Raw genomic sequence first — 26025 nt, 5'->3', positions numbered from 1 at the left:
GCACACTGTCCCCCCCCCCGCACACTGTCCCCCCCCCGCACACTGTCCCCCCCCCGCACACTGTCTCCCCCCCCCCCGCACACTGTCTCCCCCCCCCCCGCACACTGTCTCCCCCCCCCCCGCACACTGTCCCCCCCCCCCCGCACACTGTCCCCCCCCCCCGCACACTGTCCCCCCCCCCGCACACTGTCCCCCCCCCCGCACACTGTCCCCCCCCCCGCACACTGTCCCCCCCCCGCACACTGTCGTCCCCCCCGCACACTGTCGTCCCCCCCCCCCCCGCACACTGTCCCCCCCCCCGCACACTGTCCCCCCCCCCGCACACTGTCCCCCCCCCCCCCGCACACTGTCTCCCCCCCCGCACACTGTCTCCCCCCCCCCCGCACACTGTCCCCCCCCCCCGCACACTGTCCCCCCCCCCCCCGCACACTGTCCCCCCCCCCGCACACTGTCCCCCCTCCCGCACACCGTCCCCCCACACTGATCAGATATCAGTTTAAACTGATATCTTAGCCTAAAGTATTTAAGCTTAAGAGCAGGAGTGTAAGAATTTGAACAGCATAGACTAGCAATGGTCAATTGGATGCTACCAAGACTCAAATCTAATTAATTCAGGGTTGTTGCTTGTTGAGGTTGTTTGTTGTATTCATTTCATTTAGCTGATTCCTGGGATGAAAGGATTTGTCGTTTTAGGATTGTTTGAGTCGATTGGACCTATACTCATTGGCATTAGAAGAGTGAGAGGTGTCTTTATAAGGCTGGTGATCTTCAGTTGCATGATCAAAGCCAACAGAAGTGACTGATACCTGCAGACACAACACTGGGATGTTTGCGGTCCAACACCAGTCCCCCGTGTGCTATACTTGAGCTATTCCCCTCTTACACTGGGATTCCTCTGCAAGTTGCAGGCTTTGATTCCACCTTCTTACAGAAGTCTCAATGTTAGACTGAACGTGAGGAAACACATGGAGCCGAAGTCACAGCCTTTCTGTGCATGTTTCACAAAGTGATGCTTGGCAGTTTGTTATAATCTGGTTTGGTTCATGGGGTCTGTTGTTTATTGGAATGAGAAGGTTTTGTACTGTTGATCACAGTGCCAAGGCATGAATCACTATATCAGGAATTTTGAATTCCTCATAGAGTGGTAGATATACACAGCACAGAAACAGATTCTTCAGTCCAATTTGCCCCATGCTGGCCCCTATGTAAATCTAGCCCCATTTGTCAGCATTTGGCCCATATCCCTGTTAAACCCTGAAAGGGCCTGATAGAGTGGATGCTGGGAGATCATTTCCTGGTGCAGGAAAGCTAGAATATGGAGCACAGACTCAGGATAAGGGAGTGATTATTTAGTATGAAGATGGGAGAAATTACTTCATTCAAAGGTTTATGAATCTTTGAAATTCTCTACTTCAGGCAGTGGAAACCTTAAGACAGATATTGAAGTAGTTGATAGGAATGTGGAGTTGAAGCCTAAGATCTGCTTTGACCTTATTGAATGGCAGGGCAGGCTCGATGCACTCAATAGACTGTTCCTGCTCCTATTGTACATTCTTGCAATTAGCATGGATTTGCTTGTTTTCTTCCAGTAAGAAGGATTAATCACTTCTGGCCCAGCCAGTGTAGGCTGGTTATTGAGGAAGGATCAATTTAAAAACCTGGAAGCAACGCCACTGGGAATGCAAAGGTTTCCTGGGGGCTCATGTAATAGCCTACCTGTTTGTTGAATTCCAGGTGGCAGGATGGAAGGGGAGGTCACTTTAGATTCGGTCTATCAAGCTGTTCAAGCTTTGTACCATCATCCAGACCCACAGGGTAAAGAGAGGGCCTCAGCCTGGCTGGGTGAATTCCAACGATCGGTAAGTAAGTGCTTTATTATTAATGCATGGTTCAGGCTTCTGTTTAGTCATTTGCGTATTGTTGTTGATCAGAATTGAGTTCCTACCTGCAATCCAGCACCATATCCTGGCAGAAGCTATTATCTCTACTTATTTCCCCTCAATATTGCTGTGAAGATTAGTTCATGTTCCGCTAGAGTTCAAAATTATGAAGACTTACGACAGCGATTAGACCAGTGTCGTTCTGTAGAAATCTTGGGCTACTCACAGATATGATTGCAGTGATGATGTTTTAGCCAGTATCATTAATTTTATTCCCAAACACAGCTTAGTACAGAAGTACATACTGTACACCTGTATTTATTCACTGCACATTTCATCACCATTTGGAGTGCTATATTCTAGGTTTTGCTTGTATTGAACTGTTAAATTCTGGAAGAAGGGCCACTGGACTTGAAACGTTAACTCTGTCTCCTCTGTACAGATGCTGCCACACCTGCTGGGTTTTGCCAGCATTTTCTGTTTTGTTTCAAAACTCCAGCATCTACAGTTCTTTTACCATATTATTGTTGAATTCTGGTGTCAGTTTCAGTCGACACATGTTAATATTCACAACTGCACAACTCATAGTGCAACACACGTGTTAATATTCACAACCGACACACTGCCCATTCTCCACCTCATGAGTATTGAGGTTGCAACCCAGCAACGGAGTCTATTACTCATTTTTGCTGAGATGTTTCAAAATAAGCTTTGGTCATCTGTATTGTCTGAGCTGCACGTGAATATTGGCTCACAAACCTGGGCAGAAGTGTTGGTGTAGTGTTAATGTAAGTGAAATTGGTACTAGTGGTCCAGGTTAGAAACGTGTCTAATAACATGCTTTTTAAGCAAGGAAATTTGTCATCATCTTCAAACCCTGTCCTCTGCGCGCCCCCCGCCCTGGCCAATCCCCTATCCAACCCTACACACAGCAATATAGTACAGTTTTACTGCCCTTTGAATTGGTCTAGTCTGACACTCAGGTCAAAGGGATGGGCAAACAAATCATAGTTTTGCCAACAACCATTAAATCCTATGAAAACATAAGGGGAGCAATCACTAGGCGATGCTGTGTTAGAACAGTGGTTCTTGGACTGCCAGCACATTAAGTACTGTTTTGATAAAAGAAACACGAAATTACTAATTTTCTTATAAGGTGATTTGACATATGTACTTGGATTCAGCACTGTATCTTCTAAAGTTGGCTGTATTTGTGCTCTATACGGATCTGTCTAGTGGGTGCTGGTGTTCTGCAGACCTGCTGCAGATAATGGTTGTTGTGATAACCACTTGAATTGAAGTTTCATTGCAGTGCTGAAATCCTCATTTTGAAATATAATTTCTTGTTGGAATCTAGATTATCAAGTAGCACCTATGCAAAAACAAAATCCTGAGAGTAACCTGGAGTATCTAACCAAAGCCCAGGTTTAGGATCGTAATGTCACTAGACCATTGGTTCACTTCCTACTGTCCTGGTAGATGTAGGATACAACAATACTAGAGTTGTTGATTAATCCCGGTGATCATTGAAATGTAGAATATAGGAGCAGGACTAGGTCTTATGGCTGTTGGAGCTTGCTCTGCCACAATATGATGGAGGCTAATTAGATTAGATTAGATTAGATTAGATTAGATCAGATTCCCTACAGTGTGGAAACAGGCCCTTCGGCCCAACAAGTCCACACCGCTCCTTGAAGCATCCCACCCAGACCCATCCCCCTATAACCCACACACCCCTGAACACTACGGGAAATTTAGCATGGCCGATCCACCTAGCCTGCACATCTTTGGACTGTGGGAGGAAACCGGAGCACCTGGATGAAACCCACGCAGACACGGGGAGAATGTGCAAACTCCACACAGACAGTTACCCGAGGCTGGAATCGAACCTGGGTCCCTGGCGCTGTGAGGCTGCAGTGCTAACCACTGAGCCACCGTGCCGCCCTAATTATCTAACTGAATTCTTTGGTCCCACTTTCTCCCCATATTCTTTTATCCCTTTAGTCCTGAGAATTTTCTTAAGTGTTCAGTGCTTTAGTCTCAGAAGTTTCCTGTGGCTGAGTTCCGTAGACTCACCATGCTCTGGAAGAAGAAATTTCTCCTTGTCTATGTCCTAATAGGCCTACCCTTTATCTTGTGACTCTTGATTTTGGACCCCCAGGTCATTGAGAACATTGTCCTGCATCTACCCAGTCTAAATCGCAAACTTCATAGATTTCTATGACATTCCTTCCCCCCTCATTCTTCTAAACTCTAGTGAATGTAGTCCTAATTGATCCAGTCGCACCCTGTATGTCAGTCCAGCCATCCCAGGAATCACTCTGGTAAACTTTCTTTGCACTGTCTCAATGGCTGGAACATCCCCATTCAGTCAAGAGGACCAAACTGCACACGCTATACCACAGATAGTAGGAACTGCAGATGCTGGAGAATCCAAGATAACAAGATGTAGAGCTGGATGAACACAGGCCAAGCAGTATCTTAGGAGCAGGAAAGCTGACGTTTCGGACCTAGACCCTTCGTCAGAAATGGGGGAGGAGGAAATGGAGTTCTGAAATAAATAGGGAGGTGGGGAGGCAGATCAAAGATGGGTAGAGGAGAAGATAGGTGGAGAGGAGACAGAGCAGTCAAAGAGGTGGGGCTGGAGCCAGTAAAGGTGAGTGTCGGTGGGGAGATAGGTCACTCCAGGGAGGACGGACACGTCAAGGTGGCAGGATAAGGTTAGTAGGTAGGAAATGGGGGTGCGGCTTGAGGTGGGAGGAGGGGATAGATGAGAGGAGGAACAGGTTAGGGAGGTGGGGATGAGCTGGGCTGGTTTTGGGATGCGGTAGGGGGAAGGGAGATTTTGAAGCTTTTGAAATCCATATTGATACCATTGGGCTACAGGGTTTCCAAGCGGAATATGAGTTACTGTTCCTGCAACCTTCAGGTGGCATTGTTTTGGCACAGCAGGAGGCTCAGGATGGACATGTCGTCTGAGGAATGGGACGGGGAGTTGAAATGGTTCGTGACTTCTAAGGAGGTTTTGTTTAATTCCATACCTGCTGTGAAAATTGTGTAAATGTTAACCAACTTGTTGTTTCTTTTGGCCAGATGTTTTCGTGGCAGATCTCTGACCAGCTGCTGCGGCTCCAGCGTGACATCGAGTCATGCTATTTTGCTGCCCAAACGATGAAGATGAAAATTCAGTATTCATTTTATGAGCTACCCCCAGAGATGCACTCCTCACTCCGCGACTCTTTGCTCACACACCTGGAGTGCCTGAAGGATCTGTCCCAGGCCATCGTCACACAGGTACACCAAGGAGTTAGCTCAACACTTACACTCACTCACTGAAGAATCTGATTGTGGCCTTTCCATCCCTGGGTCCCAGACTCCTGTCCAGTATACCTACAGGGTTAAAGGCCTTCCTTCTTCTACCCTCACCCCAGACTTGCCTTTTTCTCCTTCGCCATTGTTCTGCCCACCTGGCGTTCTGTTAGTATCAGTAGATATTGTTGCCATTCGCCGTGAATGGATTTCAATAGTTGTTCGAACTTGAGGGGCGTTTTGATGAAGGCCACTTCTACACTCGGACCCCCACAGAATGTATGTAGATTAGGTGCAGGAGACGACCATTTTGCTCCTCAAGCCATTTATTAAGAGTGTAGCCAATAAGATTTAACCTTTATTAACTTTTCTATCTAATCCCCATAAACTTCAGGGGAGGAATTGGCGTATTCGTAATGTTACTACACTGACATAGAAAGCCAGACTAAAGTTCTGGGGACCACTTACCATTGTTAATTGTCACTTTAAAAAAATAGGCCTGGTCCATTAATGTCCTATAAGAAATGTGCCGTCCTTACCTGGTCTAGCCCACATGTTCCACACACACAGCAATAAAGCTGACTCTTAACTGTCCCCTAGGCAATTAGGGATGCAGTAAATGGTAACCTAGCTCACAATGCCTACATCCCAAGAATGAATCTTTTAGAAAAACTGTTCCCTCCTCTGTAACTCATGAATCTTAGAAAGTAATTAAATGTTCCTGATTTTTATCTCTCTGGGGCAGAAAATTTAACAGACTAAGGACCCTCTGAGATTTTTAAAAGTAAACCTCCACATCATTCTTATGGTGCAATAAGATCAGAGAGACTTGTTCAGGAATTGTACTGCCCTGCAGCTGATCATTCAGATTGTGGATTGAACCTAAAATTTTGCATTTGGCAGCTGAGTGATCATTTCAGTGTCCTGATATGTCACATATTCTGCTGGCATGGTCAACATCATACAGTATTGAGTTGTCTCATTAACAAAATAACATTGTAACTGCGATATGGAGACAGGCTGTCTCCACTTTAACAGTAGTCCGAAACCTATGGGATATTCTGTTCCCTTTTTGTTTTGTTTCACATCACCTATTTAATCTTAAATGGTGTAATTTCTCTGCTCCACTCCAGGAATGCATTATATAGCTTCACAAACACTTCACCAGAAAATATTTCCTCATGTGGCGTATTTAAAGTTGATGCATTGAATCTTGTTTCCGCCCTTTATTTTGGACCCCTTAATTACTAGAATCCAGCAACTATCATTACTGTGAATTTCTGTCCTCCACGTCATCTTGGCATCATCTTTGCTTTAACCAAAATGGCCACCATTTTGAAGTCAATGTTTACATTTCCTCATGCTAAGCAGGTTCCTGGTGAATTTGTGCAACACCTCATGTTTTGCCTGTTGAGGGACACAAAATTAAAGTGGTAATGTCACTGTACTAGTAATCTAGCATTCTAGTCTAATGCTCTGAGGACGTGGGTTTAAATTCTACCCCACACCACCATGACAGCTGGTACAAATTAAGTTCAGTTCATAATTCTGGAGTATAAAACTGGCCTCAGTAATGGTAATCATGAAACTATCATCAATTTTCAAAAAAACCCACCTGGTGCATTTGGAAACCCTCTCAGTTCAAGAGCAATTAGTGATAGGCAACAAATGCAGGTACTGCCAGTGGAACCTATGTCCTATGAGAGAAGGATGCAGTAAAACAAATTCCAGACTTCAGTGCTCAAATCAACACTGTTCTCTAGTTAGTTTCTAGGGAAACTTTCTAAATTGACTATTAATCTCATTTTCTTAATATATTCTGTCTCTCTTTTCATAAAACCAACCCAAGTTCTGTTCGCACTGTTTTAAAGATGGCTGATAAACCTGAAAACCTTACCCTTCCTGCTGCCACCCCCAGCCTTTCTGCTCTTCCTGATTTTCCAGGTGTCTCTCCCACCTGCACCCTACTCTCAAATTCAAAGTGTAATTCATGTTTGGAACGTAAACATTCCCAAAAAGAGACACTGGCCAAGGAATTTATTTCGGACTTACCAAGAGTGAGGCACAAGGAGCCATACTTAGAGAGGGAAATTGAATTTAAACTGCATGAGAATTGGTATGCCAAGTGGCTGGACCATGATTAGTATGGAGATGCAGTGGGAGCGATTAACTGTCAGTTTCAGTTAGCTGAAAAAATACTTGGGTGAGGTAGGTAGACTCTGATTAAACCAGTGCCATGGGGAATGCAGGAGGGATTTGCAGTCTCCATTACCTGTTCTCAATCAAAAAGGTGCAATGTATGGACATTCCTTTCATCTCAAGGACAGCAGGGTCGTCTGTTAATATATGTATCAATTCCAGTAAGCACAAATGAATCTCGCTGAACTTACCTAATGATCAAAATTTGGTTTCTGGTGTTATTCTTAACAAAGTCGTTTATTCAGTAAATATTGATCAGTAGCAGAATCTCATCTGATGTTGGAAATGATGTTCTAAAGTTTACAAGCACAGTTTGGTTGAAGACAGTTGGTGAGCTGCACACTGCATGATGCAAGGGATGTATTGTTTGATGTGGTCCACAAGCCATCGGGATGTACAACTTACGTAACTGGCATCACACCAGCTCTTATGCCGCATTACTTATTTGTGTGGGAGGCAAAAATGTCTTACTGGTTTGGCAGCAGTATCCTGTTAATGTAGCAGACTGCTCGTGTGCACTGCAAAGTAACAGCGTGAGACAGCCAGCTTCATTCAAATGTTTGAGACACTTTTCTAGATCACAGTGTGATTCATTCATGCATAATGGAAGCTACACAGATTAACTCAAATGACTCTGCTCGTCATAGGCAAAGGGAATTTATCTATATTTTGTACCTTTTTCATTTGACGAATGAGTCAGGGAGAGAGGTCAGCTAATCCCTTTACGGAAACCAAATCAATGGGTCACAAGTATAACACAGTAACCAATAAATTCAATATGGATTGAAGGCAAAATCTCTTTCTGCACACTGTGGTAAATAATATTACATTCACAGGGAAGCTAGTTATTTGAGAGGGATAACAAGAATTTACTAATAGGTTTAAATGAAGAGGAATGGTGGATTATTGTAAGGAGTATGTATTTACTAGCTGGACAGAATGACCAGCTTCCAGGGGGCTAATTTACATAATTCCTAGTTGTCTTTCATTTCATTAGAGTTTAAACCCATTTCACTTCTCTTTCACCTATTTTACCTCCATCAGGCCTGTTCAGAGATGTAATTATGCATCTCTGGAACAGGTGGGTTTCAAACATTGACCTCTCGGTCCAGGGACAGGGACATTACCACTGTGCCACAAGAAAGCCCTTTTGCTGCTCCTTCAGTTAATGCTCTTTGATTTCTTCTGGTTGTCTTCTGTGTGGCACCTGGTCAAAGTTTGGAGGATCTGAATTTTAAAGGAACTTGATCTGAATTCAGATTTTAAAGGAACCTGGTAGAACATGAACATTGTTAAGTGAAGCAAGTTGTCAGTTCTTCATCTTGCACTTACCGGACAAAACCAAGAATACCAAATTTCAAATCATTATGGCAGTTTATACTACAGAAGGAGAGTGCTCATTGGTCGTTATATCATCTGATTGGCCCAGACATTGCCAAGGCAAAGGCAAGAAGGATCTCTAAACTCCCCAAGCTCCCAGTAATTTAAAAAGATGCGGAGCTTTAACTTATTCTTTTTGTTTGCAGAGGGTTCCCTGCATATGAATGTGTGTCGCGTATAGTGAGCGTAGTTAACCTGCATTGTTAGCTTAACTGATTATCTTAAATTGTTAGCGTCGGCATTAGCAAAGGAAGCTATTAAGAACCTGATAAACGGCACTGATCCTGACTGAGCCAGAAGCATCTAAAAATTGAGGTAAGCCTAGAGCGAGTTTGATTGAGCAAGACCTTGTTAGTTGTTAATTGTAGATTGAATATTGAATTATATTCAGGTGGTGGGCTTTAACTGGGTATTTTCTTGGGCTCCTAAATTTGAAAGCTTTGGCCTTTTGTTGCAGTACCTATTAAAGGGTAATTCATTAGTTATTTATGAATTTTGTTCATTTGATGCTCTACTAAATATATAGTAGCTCAGGTTTGAACAGTGGTCATTGAGGTTTGGACAACAAAGTGTGGAGCTGGATGAACACAGCAGGCCAAGCAGCATCTTAAGAGCTGTGTTCATCCAGCTCCACACTTTGTCGTCTCGAATTCTCCAGCATCTGCAGTTCCCATTATCATTGAGGTTTGGACAACCATGTTTACAATGTGTATCTATATCTCTGTAAACAAAAGACGATCAGTTGTGTAATGATCAGGTTGCAGTTCTTGCCTTCACCGTCTCGTTTTCTGGATTAGAATAATTGGATCCTTGGGGGCACTGCAGCTATAGTTTGATCAGCCATTCACTGTGTTGTAGGGTGAAGACGAGTTTCTAAAGAAGGGTCTAGGCCTGAAACGTCAGCCTTCCTGCTCCTCTGATGCTGCTTGGCCTGCTGTATTCATCCAGCTCTACACCTTGTTATCTCACTGTGTTGTAGGGTGTTGGTCCCACTTACTTTGCATTTTTGCATTTCCCTAACTGTAAAATACTAGTATCTCTGCCCTGTGTGTACAACATAGTGTGCCAGTGATTGAGCACAAATAGTCCATTCCTCTTGTTTTATTTCAACAACAATAATTACTCACTTTCTGTTTTGGACCCAGCTGGCTCTTGCTGTTGCAGACCTAGCCATACAGATGACATCATGGAAAAGCTGTGTCCAAACGCTAATTGAGAAGTGAGTGTTTTCTTATACATTAAAGATGTGGGGCACTGGTGGACGAATCATTATTTTCTGGACCAGAAGCTTGGACTCTGAATCCAGGGACACTTATTCAGATTCCACAATGGCCGTTGCGGAATTTTCATTCAATTAATTAAATAAATGCAGAATTAAGTCTAGTATCAGTAATGATGATCATGATTCGCATCTGGTTTGCTTATATCCCTTAGGGAAGCAATCTGTCCTTTATTATCCAGTTTGGCCTCTTTTGCGTCTCCAGACCTACAGCAATGTGGTTGGCTGCTAACCGACTTCTGAAGTCAGGAAGATATTCTGTTGTAATGTAGAATGTGGCTCATCACAGTTTTCTCAATAGCATCCGTAATGGGTGGTACATGCTGATCTTGTCAGTGATGCCCAACATCCAGTGAATGAATAAATTAAAATGTCTTCCCTTTTTCTGTCTTGGCCCATGTACCCGCACCCCTAGTGTTTGCTGTGGACTGTGAAAAGGCGCTTATCAAAAGTGGAATCTCAGAATTTGCCGGGGTGGGCAGCCAGGTTAACATCATGGGAGTTCTTTTAGCCCCTTGAGTATTCCCATTGCTCTCTGTTTCTCCTCCTTAACCCCATGTTATTGCAAAATTTGTGACATTGAATTGTTCACTGGAATGTTTTGAGGTTTTTTACAAAGCAGACTCATGGCTTGCTGAGGGAACCATTTACTCCACTCATTAACCAGTGCTGTTCTGAATCTAGTTTCAAAGACAGCCTTCCAAAATGAATCAGAATCCCTAGGTCAGCTTTGATAAGAATAAAAACTGCTGGAAATACTCAGCAGGTGAGGCAGCATTTGAAAAGAGAGAAACCATTTCAGATTGAGATGACTTTTCATCCATACATTTTCTGTTAATGAGTTTTTCAGATGAAAGTCAACTGGAGGAGAAGCATTAACTCTGTTTCTCTTTTCACATGCTGCCTGACCTGCCAAGAATTCATTTGATTTTTATATTTTGGTGCATCTGCTATCTGTTGTATTTTGCTTTTGTGTGCCCAGACCTGCTTTGGGTGTTTAAAAAAAGTTTGACTGATCTCTCTTCCACGTGTGCTGACTTGTAGGTACGGCAATGATGAGTCTGCACTCCCGTTCTTGCTGGAGATTCTGACAGTGCTCCCAGAGGAGGTGCACAGCCCATCGCTACGAATCGGCACCAACCGAAGGACTGAGGTCATTGAAGACTTGGCCTACAATGCCAGCATGGTAATTGCCTTATTGGTGAGTTATGGTTGGTATCGAATTTCGTCTGACTGCACTTGTCTGTGTGACTGTGTAAAATAAAATCATGGTATCTGCAGCACTGACCTGTTGCCCATCCTCTTTTAATGCGCTAGCTTTTGGAATGCAGTTCCACAGGCATTGCCATCTTGCCGAAGTAGCCACTCGAGCCGAAGTTATGAAATATCAACAGGCTCTTTAGTCAGTCGATGTTAGAATTCAACTCTATCCTGTCCTTAGCGGATACCCAAATACCTGAGCACCCTGGAGGAATCATTAGACAGTGATTGGGAACTGCATTCTTGACAATTTTCCTCCAAGGCCAGTTCCAGTAGACCATTTTATTTTTAAGCATGCAGTGATAACATCATCTCCTTTCCAGCCACAGTTCAGCTAAATGGTGGTTCTTCCACTGACCCTCGGTTAACTGAGGAGAATTGCTTGAAGGCTGACCAGTTTTGACAGTGTGTTGAATCTGGACTGACTTTAATCACTGAATTCATGACTGTACATGTGTTTCTTTTTCAAAACTACAATGTTATAAATGAATAGAAACTATTATCTTCAGACTTAATCTCTTAATGTTTGCATTTTGTACAACTCTTGTTTGGCTTTTTGGCAATGCAGACCTTTCCATGGCTTTCAACACCCAAAGGGGATGGAGAGAATTTCTCAGCATTCTTTCTCCTGGGTTTTTCATCTTCATTGCAGCCCTCAGACAATCACCTGATTTGCACTGTTTTGGGGATATTGTGATGCGTCAGAGATTGCAGTTTTGTGGTAGCAGCTGCATGGACGAAAAGGTCTTTTTCTTTTCAATGCTGTGCATTCACATAGCGTTTGTTTGGGTTTCAGTCGCGAGATTAACGGACCTTCTGAGGGCTGGGGTTTCCCTTACAGTCTCCAAAATACCTATTGTCAAGACGTTCTTCAAGACACTAAACAGTGCAAGTGCGTTGTATTGAACTTGCGTTTTATGAAGTTTCACTTTGTATGTGGACATTTTTCAGACAGCCTACATGGAGCGCTGTAGTCATGATGAGAAGTTGGTAATTAAAGTCTTCCGATGCTTGATGAGCTGGATTAACCTGGGCATCCTGCACAATGATCACGTTGCTAACAGCCAGTTACTGGTGGCACTCTTCCAAGTGCTTGTGAGTATGAACAAAGCAACTAATCGGCTTACCAAAATCAATACTTTAATTGGGAAAATGCCAGTGTATTTTATTAAGTGTAGTTCTCTTCAGTCTTCTTTTGAAAGTCTTTATCTTAGGCTGAGTGCTGATCCATAGACTGCAGTCGTGAGGAAGCCTCTTGACTAGTTTCCCTCTTCACAAAGTATGGGTGCCAGGGTCAGTGTAGTAGCTAATTTGCCCTTTACACCCATTTGATATCAGTTTGCATAAACAACAGTTTGAACCTGGGACCTTCTAATTCTGTGGAGTACCTTTACCCATAATGGCAGACCTATCCCTTCCATTTAGTTTGTGCCATCCATAGCAGCAACTTGGGAAACACATGCCTTTTGGCATCATATCATTCTCACCCTTATTAGTACTTGCTTGATCTCTTGTAATTTTGATCTTACTTGACTGCAAGCTCAGGATTGTTTACGGTCACATTGATCATATCTTTATTGACATTGTTGCGAGGGAGCTGAGCTGTCAGAGAATTATTAATTCCAGTGGCCCCAGTTTTAAGAATTGCCCTTCCTTCCACACCTGAAGGCCTCTATGCTCGATCTCATAATTCTTCATATGTGAACCTAGATTGATTACTGTCAGCAGGCTGTTTGACCAAACAGTGCATTATGGTAGAGCCTGATGGTAATTTCATACAAAATGTGCTCATGTGACCAAAGGTGGAATAACTTGAGCTATTGACTTAAATCCCGCACACAGCCTAAATTGGAACCAGCGTATTGTTTACAGTCCAGGTGAGATCAGCCAAATCCACTTGGCCTGGGAATTGAAGATAGGGCCTTCTGCTCTTGGTGGCACAATGTTGCTCCTAGCAATGTCTGCTTACAGGGCCAGCCTTTGTCTTTATAATGATCTATTTCTCCCCAGTTGACATTGTGTGGTAGTTTTGTTCTGCGGACCCAGGAAATTTGTGCCTGCTGATCTGCGCCCTTTGTCTGGCCTCTGTAGTGTTTAACCCTAATCCCAGAAAATTGTATTAGTGTTCTGGTTTGTTTATGGTCTCATTGACTGACTGTGTTTGTGTTGATGTTGCTTAGAGTAGAGCTTTGCTTTATCCTCTGTTAAAGGAACACACCCTAAGCAAGGAACTGAAAAGGAAGGTCTGTGTTTAATTGGAGAAATGGTCAGTTGTAGGATATCACATTTGCTGGCGAAATTTGGAAGAGCGCGAAGGGATGGTGATGAAAGATAGCTGTGCGTTCTGCCATGTCAGTGAAGCATTGTCCACTTGTTCTGATATAAATCCCAGTGACAAATAAAGCCAAGGTGAGGGGTTGCTGGACAACCCAGAAAATCAAGAAAGGCAAAGTTGGTTCTCCATATTGTGACTTTGTTTGAAAATGAAGCTGTGGATATGCTCCAGTGGTTCAGAGCGATGTTTAAAAAGGAACGTTGTAGCACTAATTTCAATTGGATTAGAAAACTTCTGATCTGGTCACTGATTTGCATTCAGAACGAATCACGTTTCACGGTTACCCTAGTCTCCAAGTTAGTGAGAAGAAAATCAGCCAGAGTTCCTGCAATCCAGTCTCTGAGAAGTGTGTAGATGTTGAGAATATTAGGTCTGAGATATTCGTCCATCTGCTGAACCACTTGACGAGTAGTAGGAGGCCTCTTAGTTGAAGGTGCCTCAGCAAGAATCACCACCTTCCTTTGGAGAGATGTGCACAGGGAAGAAAGGATGGTGACTTTATTTTTGTTGTAATGGTTTATTTATATCTTGGAAAGCATGAAAACTGGCTAAAAAGCTGCTGAGCTAAATGTGTGACAGGGTTAGTAGATGTAATTGACACTAGACGCCAAAGTTTTTGGGGATGGTTAAGCTCGACCAAAAAGCCATCTCACTCCTCCCAGCAATCCTCTGCCATGGAGGATGTCTCCCCATTGTCATGCACAGACAGGACAAGAGTTGAATCACAGTCTGTCCTGTGTGGCTTGACGACATCATGTCCTATTGAAGGACTTGCTCTCTGAAGCATTGAAGATCTATTATATAGGATTTTTTTTTAATCATACTGACGCACTGGAGCATAACCAGGAGCAAAGTCTACTTTGTAAACCCTATGTTTCATCCTGAGCACAAAATCCAGGCTGGTGCACCAGTTCAGTATTAAACGAATGCTGTGACCGTGTTTATGAGACTTTAAAGTTGACTGCATGTTCTATTGGCTCTCAATATGTTTTAAAGAAGCAGGATGGCATTCAAAGAAAAATGGGCAATTCTGTTGGTGGCTTGATCAATACTCCTTTTAACCGATGTGTCATTTAACTCATTGATTTGTGTGTGTGCATTGGGGGGAATGCGGAGCTCTCCTTCTCAAAAGATTAGTTCCTGTGTTTGTCTATTTAACAGTGACTGCACTTCACTGTAATTGTTTGTGAAAGGTTTTGGTATGCTTCTGTGATGTAATCAAGCATGTGAGAAATGCAAATCTTTCTGTGTATATTTGAGTAGAATGTAATGTTCACAATAATGGAACAACAATGCTGGAGAAGTGTTGAAAGAGAAATTGTACCTGAATTTCAGAGGCACAACCAGACATCCTCAAACCTGCACGAGGTGGCGAGTGACTGCGTATGCGCAGCACTTTATGCAGTCGAGGGCTTGCAGGAGAGTCTACAGCTGGCATTACAGCTTCAAGAAGGGGTGACAGCACTGGAGGAAGCCTACCACACTGCAGTCGCCTGTGAGGACATGGACAAGTACGTTACTGTTACGTTCCACGCTTAGCTTTGGCTTGCGTTTGTAATGATGCTGGAATGCTTTTGTGAGGATCAGCTTGGGCATCTGCTGGTTAAGGCAGCAAATGTAGTCTGGGTTCGACTCCTGGTGGCTGCGATAATTTGATGTCATCCAGGCCAAATTTAAGCAGAAATCATTCTGGAGGCAATGAGAGCAGTCTATTTTACAAAAGCAAAATCTGTTTGAACAGCAAACAGTTTTCAGAATTTACACAATATAGCAAACACCACTCAAGATTGAAACTACCACAAAGCACCTGATAAAAGGAGGTTCTGAGGAAGGGTCACCAGACCCAAAACATTAGTTCTGTTTTTGCCTTCACAGATGCTGGCAGACCTGCTGGGCTTTTCCAGCAACTTTGTTTTTGTTCCTGATAAAAGGAGGATTGTTTCTCTGGCACACCGAAGTGGTAGATAATTACATGTGTGTCTGTAATCCAAAACAATCATTTACTTAAGTGCAGTCTCCAGGTATAATGATGTAGGAAGTCTCTCAGTCACTTCCATTCTTATCCATAATAGTGACATTGCATGCAGTTGGATTTAGGGAACCTATGATAAGCCTCAGTGACCCTGTGGCCAGAGAGGTTTTTAATACTGTCTGCCTGTAATCTCCAGCTGGTCATTCTACTAGAAAATCCAGTCGTCTAGACAGGGAGAGGGTAGGGTATGGTGACTCCGTGTAATCGGAATGGCCAGTGGCAGAATAGTTGCATTGCCGGAACTCTCATGTGAAGGCTGACCAAACACCTGGATAAAGTATTGACTGTTACAACCGTTTGTGGAATCATAAATGGCCTAGTGGTATTATCACTAGAATATTAATCCGTTGACCCAAGTAATGACCTGGAGTCCTGGGTTAAAATTCCACCCCAGTAGATGTGGAATTTGAATTCAATTTTTAAAAAAAAAATCCTAGAATTAAGAGTCTAATGGTGATGTGGAGGCGCCCATGTTGGACTGGGATGGACAAGGTCAGAAATGACCAGTTTCTCGTCCAACAGGTTTATTTCGAAAACACAGGCTATCAGAGTTTCACTCTCTTTTTCTTCAGGTATTAGAGAAGTAGAATCAGACACAGAATTTATAAGTAAAAGACCAAAAGGTCACACCACCGATGAGGATGTATTAAACAAGCCTAAGATGCTGTTAAATCTTTAATCACTTAGGTTTTAATTGTTTAATATGTGTATGTAAATCCCCAAATTCCTTTCAAATCACTGTTCTGAGAGAACTAAAGGTTTTATCACTGTAAGAAAGAATTGACATTTTAGGTCAGACAGTGCATGTTAGGTGTAAGGCCTTGTTTAGAATCTGTTTGTGGTTTGGTTAGGAGTCAGACTGGTTTTATATCTAAAGGAACTTATAAAACACCACGTTGACTGTTTAACGCACAATTTATAAAAACCCTAATTTTGTGTGTGTGAGAGAGAGAGAGAGATGGGCACCTCTTGACAATTGTCGGATGGGAACGTTCCCTCCCAGAGGGGAAACGTTTCAGCAGACAAGGACATTGAGCCTCGGATCTTCAGGTAAATGTCCTCCAAGGTGGACTTTGGGATACACAACAATACAGAGTTGTCGAGCAGAGCCACATTCAGTCCCCATGAGGATGGCCTCAAGTGGGATCTTGGGTTCATGTCACATTACAGATGACCCCACCACACTAGACACGCACACTGTCTCTCACATGTGCGCACGCACAAACCTATGGTGTAAATTTGTATTCACAGATACGTTCTATTTTGTTCAAAAAGCATGCAATCTGTAGACAGTCAATGTGGTGTTTTATAAATTCCTACTTTAGAATTAAAACCCGTCTGACCCAAACCAAACCACAGACAAGTTCTAAACAGGGCCTCACACCCAACATGCATTGTCTGACCTAAAATGCCACTTCTTCTTCACACTGATAAAACCTTTAGTTCTCTCAGGGCAGTGACTTGAAAGGAATTGAAGATTTACATACACATTTTAATCAGTTAGAAGATTTTAATTGATTAAAGATTTAACAGCATCTTAGGCTTGTTGACTACATCCTCATCGGTGGTGTGACTCTGATCTTTTACTTATAAATTCTGTGTCTGATGCTACTTCTCTCACTAACACCCGAAGAAGGATTGAGTCTAATGATGACCATGAGTCCATTTGTTGATTGTTGAATAAACCCATCTGGTTCACTCATACCCTTTCGGGAAGGAAACTGCTATCCTTGCCTGGTATGGCCTACATTTGACTCCAGACCTATATATGGTTGACTCTTACACTGCCCTTTAGGCAGTTAGGGATGGGCAATGAATGTTGGCTTAGCCAGCAATGTGCTCATTCTATTAATGAATAAAACAAACCCCAGCACAAATACTGCCTGCAGGAACAAATTGTTTAAAGGCAGGTAACTAAGATAGTGACAGATTAGAAATTCAAAAAGTTTAATCAAAAACTGTTTTAATTTAATTTATATTTTAAATGATTGCTAGGATTTCAATCAATTCAATTTTGCTTTTACACTGAAGGCGACTTCAAAGTTTCAGGCATCTGTAGTTTTCATCACTGGGTAAATGATCCTGTGAAGCACAGAAAGTCAATTATAGTACTAACCCTGTTGTAACTTCTGTCACCTAAAGAAATAAGTGCCAACCTGTTTCTTAGTGCCACCTTGATATATCTGACTGATAACACCTTGTGGCTTTGTTACATCTTTGCACAGAATGTATTTTGAATGTGGAACTTGCTCATCCGTTGAGTAGTTGACACAAGTAACTGATTACTTCTACAGGAATGTTAGAAAGCGTATGATGCATAACTGAGCAGAAGGGCGAATTGTATCAGTGATAATGGGAACTGCAGATGCTGGAGAATCCAAGATAATAAAATGTGAGGCTGGATGAACACAGCAGGCCCAGCAGCATCTCAGGAGCACACGAGCTGATGTTTCGGGCGTACACCCTTCTTCAGCGAGGGGGATGGGGTGAGGGTTCTGAAATAGGGAGAAAGGGGGAGGCGGACCGAAGATGGAGAGAAAAGAAGATAGGTGGAGAGGAGAGTACAGGTGGGGAGGTAGGGAGGGGATAGGTCAGTCCAGGGAAGACGGACAGGTCGAGGAGGTGGGATGAGGTTAGTAGGTAGGAGATGGAGGTGCAGCTTGGGGTGGGAGGAAGGGATGGGTGAGAGAAAGAACAGGTTAGGGAGGCAGAGACAGGTTGGACTGGTTTTGGGAGGGGAAGAGCTGGGCTGGTTGTGTGGTGCAGTGGAGGGAGGGGACGAACTGGGCTGTTTTGGGATGCGGTGGGGGAAGGGGAGATTTTGAAACTGGTGAAGTCCACATTGATACCATTGGGCTGCAGTGTTCCCAAGTGGAATATGAGTTGCTGTTCCTGCAACCTTTGGGTGGCATCATTGTGGCACTGCAGGAGGCCCATGATGGACATGTCTTCTAAAGAATGGGAGGGGGAGTGGAAATGGTTTGTGACTGGGAGGTGCAGTTGTTTATTGCGAACCGAGCGGAGGTGTTCTGCAAAGCGGTCCCCAAGCCTCCGCTTGGTTTCCCCAATGTAGAGGAAGCCACACCGGGTACAGTGGATGCAGTATACCACATTGACAGATGTGCAGGTGAACCTCTGCTTAATATGGAAAGTCGTCTTGGGGCCTGGGATAGGGGTGAGGGAGGAGGTGTGGGGGCAAGTGTAGCATTTCCTGCGGTTGCAGGGGAAGGTGCCGGGTGTGGTGGGGTTGGAGGGCAGTGTGGAGCGAACAGAATTGATCAGGTTAGATGGAATGTGCTAGAAGGAACATAAACACCTTCACAGAGGTGGAGCTGAGTGGCCTGTCTCTGGCTGTCACTTCCATGCTTTTGCACAAGCTTTAGCTCAAGTTAGTTTAAATTGTGTTTAGTTATGTTTTAAACTGTCCACCTTTCATGATATGATACGCCACACGTGGTTAATAAGTTAATTGGTATGTTGGCTGAGACTACCTGTTACTTGGATCTGCTGCTCTTCTGTGGGGTTTGGGCACTGTGCATTTCACTAACCCTGAGTCAAAGTGCTGAGTTAGAAACAAAGCTATGGAGTGCCTGGTTAATGGCGTGAAGTTACACTCTGAATTCAGAGAATGGAGCTTTAATCTGAGTTCAACCCTTGTGGCTGCAAGTGCGAAAATATTTGATAAATAGGAAAGTGGAAGTTTTTTTTGTGTCTAACCTGTGTTGAACTGAATCGTGTGCGCCAGGGTCAGTAGAGGGAGCATTTGTACTATTTCTGACCTGAGACTTTGTGTTTTCCAGGGCACTGAACTATTGCCGGATTTTCACTGAGCTGGCAGAAACGCTGTTGGAGATGGTTATCCGTTCACCAGGACAGGGATTGGGTGACCTCAAAACGCTGAATCTCATCTTAAACTGTGTTGGACATGAGCAGTATGAGGTCAGTTAATGCTCATCTTCAACCCAGTCAGTTCAGGTAACAGTGCTCATGTGTTGAGACCAGCATGTCTGAAATTGCTTAACCATGGGAGTCACGCAAAAGATCCCTGTGCAGGCAGAAGTAAGTCAGTCACTTTAAGCTACTTCAAATGCATGACCCCACAACAAAATTTATAGGAGCCATGCACTTAAATAAATTTCCCCCATACTTGTAAGAGTATTTTGGCTGAGACTACCTGTTACTTGGATCTGCTGCTCTTCTGTGGGTTTTGGGCACTGTGCATTTCACTAACCCTGAGTCAAAGTGCTGAGTTAGAAACAAAGCTATGTGTTCAGTCATAAAGGATGAGATAAATAACTGAGCTGTTCCAGTTCATTGAACTTGAATTGTACTGCTGTTGTATTGTTCTTGATCAAACAAATTCCACCGATCACGCAGAAAACAGTCTCAAAATTAAGCTGCAGTCTCTAAATTCTGGATAGGTCCCAGGGTAGTACCAGGGTGCACTGACCTCTGTAGGTCATTGTAATTCGGGTCCTAGGCAAGAGACTTCAGCACAAAATCTTGGCTACGCTTCATTGAGTGTGCTGCACTAACAGAGGCACCATCTTTCAAGAGAGATGCTAAATCAGAACTTTCCAAACTTTTCTGGAAATGTAGTGACATTTTGTGGCTTAAAAGTTGCTGCTACCTTGGTGAGAGCGAGGTAGGAGGGAGAGACGATGGGAGAACGGGTATGGGCGCTGGTGTGGGGGAGTTTCAGAGCTGAGTGAGTGGACCGGAGGTGAGCGTGCAGGGTGGATCGAGACTGCTGAGCTGAGAATTTGGCTGTGGGGAGCTGCAGGGGTGTGGGGATGGAGTACGTAGTTAGTACTTAATCTTCAAGAACCTTTTTAAAATCACATCACCTACCTTTTTCAGTAGCTTATTTGGAACGAGAATCAGGCCTCAAAGATCAATCAGATAAGCCATGTCCACTAATTTAAAAGAGTCTTATGGTCATTGGCAATTGGTCCCCATAGAGCTCCATCGTAACCATCCCTGCTAAACTTTGGGAAGCCCTGTGATAAACCAGGGCTCCTTAGCTCTTTGGGGGTGATGTAGAAGATCCCATGACACTAAACCAATGAGTTCCTTCCTGGCATCCTAACTAATGGTTATTCTTCAATCAACATTGCTAAACCAGATTAGCCAATGTCACTAAACCAGATTCTGTCATCATGTGGTAGTGCTATTTGTTAGAGTTTGCTGTGTATAGATTGCCTTCTTTCTGTCATTCATTGCAGTGACACCGTTTCAAGGTAGCTTAAATGCTGTAAAACATTTTGGTCTGGAGATGGTTTAAGGCACTGGATAAATGTGATCAGAAAATGCTGGAGAAACTCAGCATTTGTGGACAGAGCAACAGAATATTCGAACAAGCCCCATGCTAGAGTCAATGTTAATTCTGTTTCTGTCTCCATAGATGGGCCAGACTGGAGTTTCCCGTGCACTTTGTTTTTATTTCAGATCTCCAGCATCTGTAATACTTGCTTTTACTGTATACATATGACCTTTCTTTACACTGGGTGGACTTTACATTTGTATCTGATCTTTTATGTGCCTGATGTGGAAGTGCTATATGCTGTCATTGAATGAGATAAGTGAGAAACATCCAGTTTTCTAGCGGTTAAAACGGTAAATATTTCTTTGAAATGATGCTGAAATGAATCATGAGTTTAGTCTTGATTGTTAATCTCTCTCTAACACGTTGTGTGTTGCACAGGTGGCGGAAATTACATTCAACTTTTGGTATCGGCTGGCTGAAACTTTGCACAGGATGAAGGACCCCTCGGTGAACCAGATCTTCCGGCCTTATTTCCAGAGACTGACTCAGTTGCTCACCTTCCACTCCCAGATGGACCCTGATCATGTATGTCATCTTTGATAAGAAAGCATGCAAATGAGGTCGTTTATAGTGACCTCTAGTCCTGAACAGTAGGAAAATGTTGGAGATAATCCCAAACCAAAATTTCCATAATAATTATCTCTCCCTAGACTGCCCCATGCACTCCTGTCTTTTTTCTTTTAATTATTTTAATGTTCTACCATTTGCATAGAAAGAGTTTAGGGAAGATGCATGGTAAAGTGGTAAGGATTAGGTCAACACTAAGATCCTCTAGAGTAAATGAACATCATGAAGTGAACTCTAACCTTTACCTCGTCAAATGTGGGTTCAAATCAAATCCTGCATTAATGGAATGAAAACACTATACAGGGGCAGCGTCAAAGCCCTTGTCTGAAGTGAATGTGGTCTCACTGCAAACAAAAACTAAGTTGCAGTACTGAATTAACAAACGTGCTAAGATGCCACATGGTGGCTGATGTCGAAATGGAATAATATCTGCAATGCTGCAGTAGTGGGAGCTTTATTCATTCTGTGCTTAAGCGCATTGTTGAGGCTTGAGTTGAGAAAGCTTTCCTTTGTGCTTGTGGATGCTTTACCTATCTGGATGTGCTCTATAATGATGCTGAATTCACAGAAATGTAAATTGTGTTATTCCTCAATGTTAACACTTTGAGGAAATTCACCTGGTTTGTAAAGATATTTTGTTGGTTTGAACCTTAATTTGATATTTTGCTGAACAAAACTATTGGAGTGTGAAAGGTGATCTTTTCCCACACCTCCCGATGCGGTCTGCCATCATTAAAGTTGCTGAGTTGAAATGGCTTCCCAGTGCAGAGGTTTTGAGGTCAGTATCAGTATGTGTATTAGCTCTGTGCTGACTGATCTGTTTCCTCAACAGGAGGGAGTTCTGGACGAGACGGATGATTTTTATGAATTCAGACTCCGGGTCTCTGATCTTCTGAAGGATATTATATTCCTCATTGGAGCTTCGGAGTTCTTCTCACAGGTAAGTAAGGAACAATTTTCCCAAACATTAGTCCATACAGCTAGAAAGATAGCACTTGAATAAAGTAAGACCCATTCAACACGTGTATCCAGGCACACCTTCCGATATCCTACTGTTAAATGCCTGAACTTACTGTTTGCGTGTTCACCTCTGCAGCTCAACCACTCAGTGCAATCCAGAATGTGCCTTTTTGTCCCACTGACTCCTTGTTCATGCGGTGTTTAGTTTAAAGCTGTTTTGTGAATACATCTGGGAATTTTGTGTTCTCAATTTATTGTTCTTTTCCAGCTGTATTCAACACTGAAAGATGGCAGCCCAGCCTGGGAGGAAACTGAAGCTGTGCTTTTCATCATGACGGCATTGGTGAAAAATTTAAACCCGTGAGTGAGAGATCTGTGGGACCATGTGGCATAATGCTGTGCTTGTGGCATTGTGGTGTGAGATTGGACTGGCTTTATGGGGAGGAGCAAATGGTTTAATTCTGAAGGCACAACAGCATCCTCATTTCATCAAATCATTCATGTTATTTTGAATAGTGAGTGTTACAGAATTTGACCATCTTTATTTTTGTCAGATAAAGTTGTACACCTACCAGTAATTACCAAACATGCGAGCCCAGATAGTGGCAACTAGGGAGGGTATTGTACCTGAGTTTAGTTGCAAGGTTCTCTAGATAGCAACTGGAAACTGTTTCCATCTTTCTCACTCAATCTCCATTTTAAATTTCTTCTGCCTTTCTTGAATATATCCCTGGATTGTACTTTGCTTTGGTGGATTATGAGGTGACTGATGAGCCCAGGCAATTGATATCTGAAAGGTTGTTTAGAGGTTCTTGTGCTGCTTTGGACACCCTGATTTGATTTTTGTTTGTTCCCAATGACATATTGCAATGTGCTTGACAAGCCCGCTCCATTTTGGCTGATCACAAGCCAGCTTCTCCTGCGAATCAGTAGGGATGCTTCAGCTCTTCAGGGAAGCTCTGCGGATATCCTTAGAGTCTTCACTCTCCTGCTGGGAATTTCCTGCTGTGACCAAGTCCAGGCCGAAGCAGTTGCTTTGGGAGTCAGATGTCAGGCATGCAATCAATTTGAATTCTCTGCAAGGTGCCTTGGGACAGAGGATGCTGCTGTTGAATGCCTTCGTTGCCAGTAAGCTGCACTGTGCTAAAATTTGCATACTGATTGTACACACACTGCGAGGGCAGTCATGTTTTAGATGGACCAAATGTGGACTGTTAGCCCGAAGAATCATAGACATCTCTAATCTTTTTTAACAATCTGTGGCTTAATGGACCAGTCAGAGGAGATGTTTGTAGCTAGTCTCCTGTCTAAGGAGTGTTGAGATGTAGAGGAATAGTGTGATGGATGTACGTTTGTTGGGTGGGGTCAGTCAGGGAGGACAGGCAATGCTGTTAATGCTTGATGTTAAGTATCCATTAATGATGGTAATAACTTGACCTTCCTCCATTCTCCCCATTTAAATCCCAGTGTTTTATGTCTTTGGGTTGCTTCCCTTTCCATCTAACTTTGGAAGGAGCATAGTTAGTTAATTTAATGTCTCACTTTCAACCATTGACCATACTGGTAGGAAAATTGTTGGAGGATGCAGGACTACCTGTGATCAAATATCTTACTGACACTCCCTCCCACCCTTCAGTATTAGTAGCGACTACATGGATGGAATATTAAAATGTGTTAAGTAAACTTTGAAAAGGAGAAAGCTATTGGAAGGCGACAGAGCATTAATAAAAACCTGCTTAGAGTTATTCCAGCATCTGTTAAAAACTGTTTGAATGCAAGGTGTTGATGATGGGATAAACTGTCGCTACATGTACTCTGCTGATCTGCAGTTGCCTCGGGTGGTGGCATTAATTATGGCACCCAATGAGCCCAAATAACTTGGGGAAAAGAAAACTTTGAAATTAGGAAAACTGATCTTTTTCTTTACACTTAGGGACAAGGAACAAAGGCTGGGAAATGTTGTTCAGGCAGTAATCAGCCTCCCTGACAATACTCATCTCGCGGTACAACATTCTGGAGTCCAACTGCTTGGTGAGATGGGCGAATACATTAACAGTGTGCGATGTCTAGGTGAGTATGGAGTTTTTTTTTTGCCCTCCTAGATTGTCCTTGATGTATGAGATGCATTGTTCCTAAGTCAGTGTAGGCTGGAGTTATTCACTGTCATCCTGGCATATCTTTGCCATACATCCTCCTGTCTGTCTCCATGGTATCACAAAATTGAGGAGCCAGTTACCATGCCAAGAATTGAAAGGGTTGTATCTGCTTGCTGCACCTTGATTAAATGATGTGTATATAGCAGCATAGAGTTGTACAGTACAGAAATAACTTCTTTGGTCCAACCCGTCCATGCCAACCAGATATTTTACATTAATCTAGCCCTGTTTACCAGCATTTGGCCCATGTCCCTTTAAATCCTTCGTATTCATATACCTATCCAGATGCCTTTTAAATGTTGTAATTGCACCAGCCTCTTCCATCACCTCTGGCAATTCATTCCGTACACATTATCTCTGCCTCCTAGGACCCTTCTAAATCTTGCCCCATGCATCTTAACCTATGCCCTGCAGTTTTGGATGCCTGAACCCTGGGAAAAAGACCTTGACTAATCACCCTAACCATGCCCCTCATGATTTTATAAACTTCTATAAGGAACCCCTCAATCTCCGACAGTCCAGGGAAAATAGTTTCAGCCGATTCAGCCTCTTGTAAAACTCAAACCTTTCAACCTTTCTGCGCTAATGATAGAGTCCCTTGGGTCATTCCCAGGCTATCTGATTAAAGCAGTGAGTGAAAATCTGAAACATGAAAACAAGGAAAATCCTATTTTCAGTGCTGAATCGTGCTGAGTTAGCACAGGTAACAGTTGAGTGTTTTTGGTGTTCCTAGCTTGAGGAAAATTGGCCACAGTTTTCTTTCCTGGTCACTGCCCAGGAAATTGGAGATGCATTTGAAATATGTGTTGAGTTTAACTTTATTTCCTCCAAACTTTCCTCCCAGCACCCAGTATGGCAAAATAGTTTACTGGCTATTTCAGTCGTGAAGAATAATCAAGGCAATTGAGAGTGACTGATGCTCATTGAACTGTGCCCCTGTTAAGATTAATGTCTTTGGGTGAAACGATTAAAATGTCATAGTAAATCAAATGGTATCTTGGTCAGATTTTTGTACTTCACCAATATCCATTTTAAGATGGTATGTTGTTATGTTAGTTTTATTAATTTAGACAGAAGTTTCTAAAAGCAAATTATCCTTGAATGCTTAAAACAATCAGTCAAACTCCTTAGTTAGATTGTCAACAGTCAGACACAGTCCTCCCGTCATGAAATATTTACACCTGGCTTCCAGCATGAATTACAATTAGGAGTACAACGTGTGATGAGTTAGGAGCAGGAGTCAGCCACTCGGCCCCTTGACTCTGCTCCACCATTCAGTATGACTAATTTGGTTGTAACCTCGGCTCCGTGTTCTCACCTACCCTCAATAATCTGTCACCCC

The 26025-nt window shown here is 43.1% G+C and overlaps 1 protein-coding gene across 4 annotated transcripts in view; it reads left to right on the top strand.

Moving 5' to 3' along the window:
* Window positions 1-26025, top strand: part of LOC125446977 (transportin-3-like) — a 57706-nt gene that overhangs the window by 1192 nt on the left and 30489 nt on the right. For 3 of the 4 annotated variants that reach the window (XM_048521033.2, XM_048521036.2, XM_048521034.2), the window contains exons 2-12: window positions 1735-1859; window positions 4974-5174; window positions 9914-9987; window positions 11092-11248; window positions 12259-12402; window positions 14978-15153; window positions 19475-19613; window positions 21379-21525; window positions 22400-22507; window positions 22796-22887; window positions 24461-24597. In XM_048521033.2, the coding sequence (XP_048376990.1) occupies window positions 1735-1859; window positions 4974-5174; window positions 9914-9987; window positions 11092-11248; window positions 12259-12402; window positions 14978-15153; window positions 19475-19613; window positions 21379-21525; window positions 22400-22507; window positions 22796-22887; window positions 24461-24597 (1500 nt within the window). Of the gene's footprint in view, window positions 1-1734; window positions 1864-4973; window positions 5175-9913; window positions 9988-11091; window positions 11249-12258; window positions 12403-14977; window positions 15154-19474; window positions 19614-21378; window positions 21526-22399; window positions 22508-22795; window positions 22888-24460; window positions 24598-26025 lie in introns of those variants that run through there. The other variant, XM_048521037.2, reaches the window with a different exon arrangement.

This window comes from Stegostoma tigrinum, chromosome 38, assembly GCF_030684315.1.
Source record: "Stegostoma tigrinum isolate sSteTig4 chromosome 38, sSteTig4.hap1, whole genome shotgun sequence".
Lineage (NCBI taxonomy): Eukaryota > Metazoa > Chordata > Chondrichthyes > Orectolobiformes > Stegostomatidae > Stegostoma > Stegostoma tigrinum.
The sequence above is the reverse complement of the archived record's forward strand: the minus strand, read 5'-3'. Positions and strand labels throughout refer to the sequence as shown.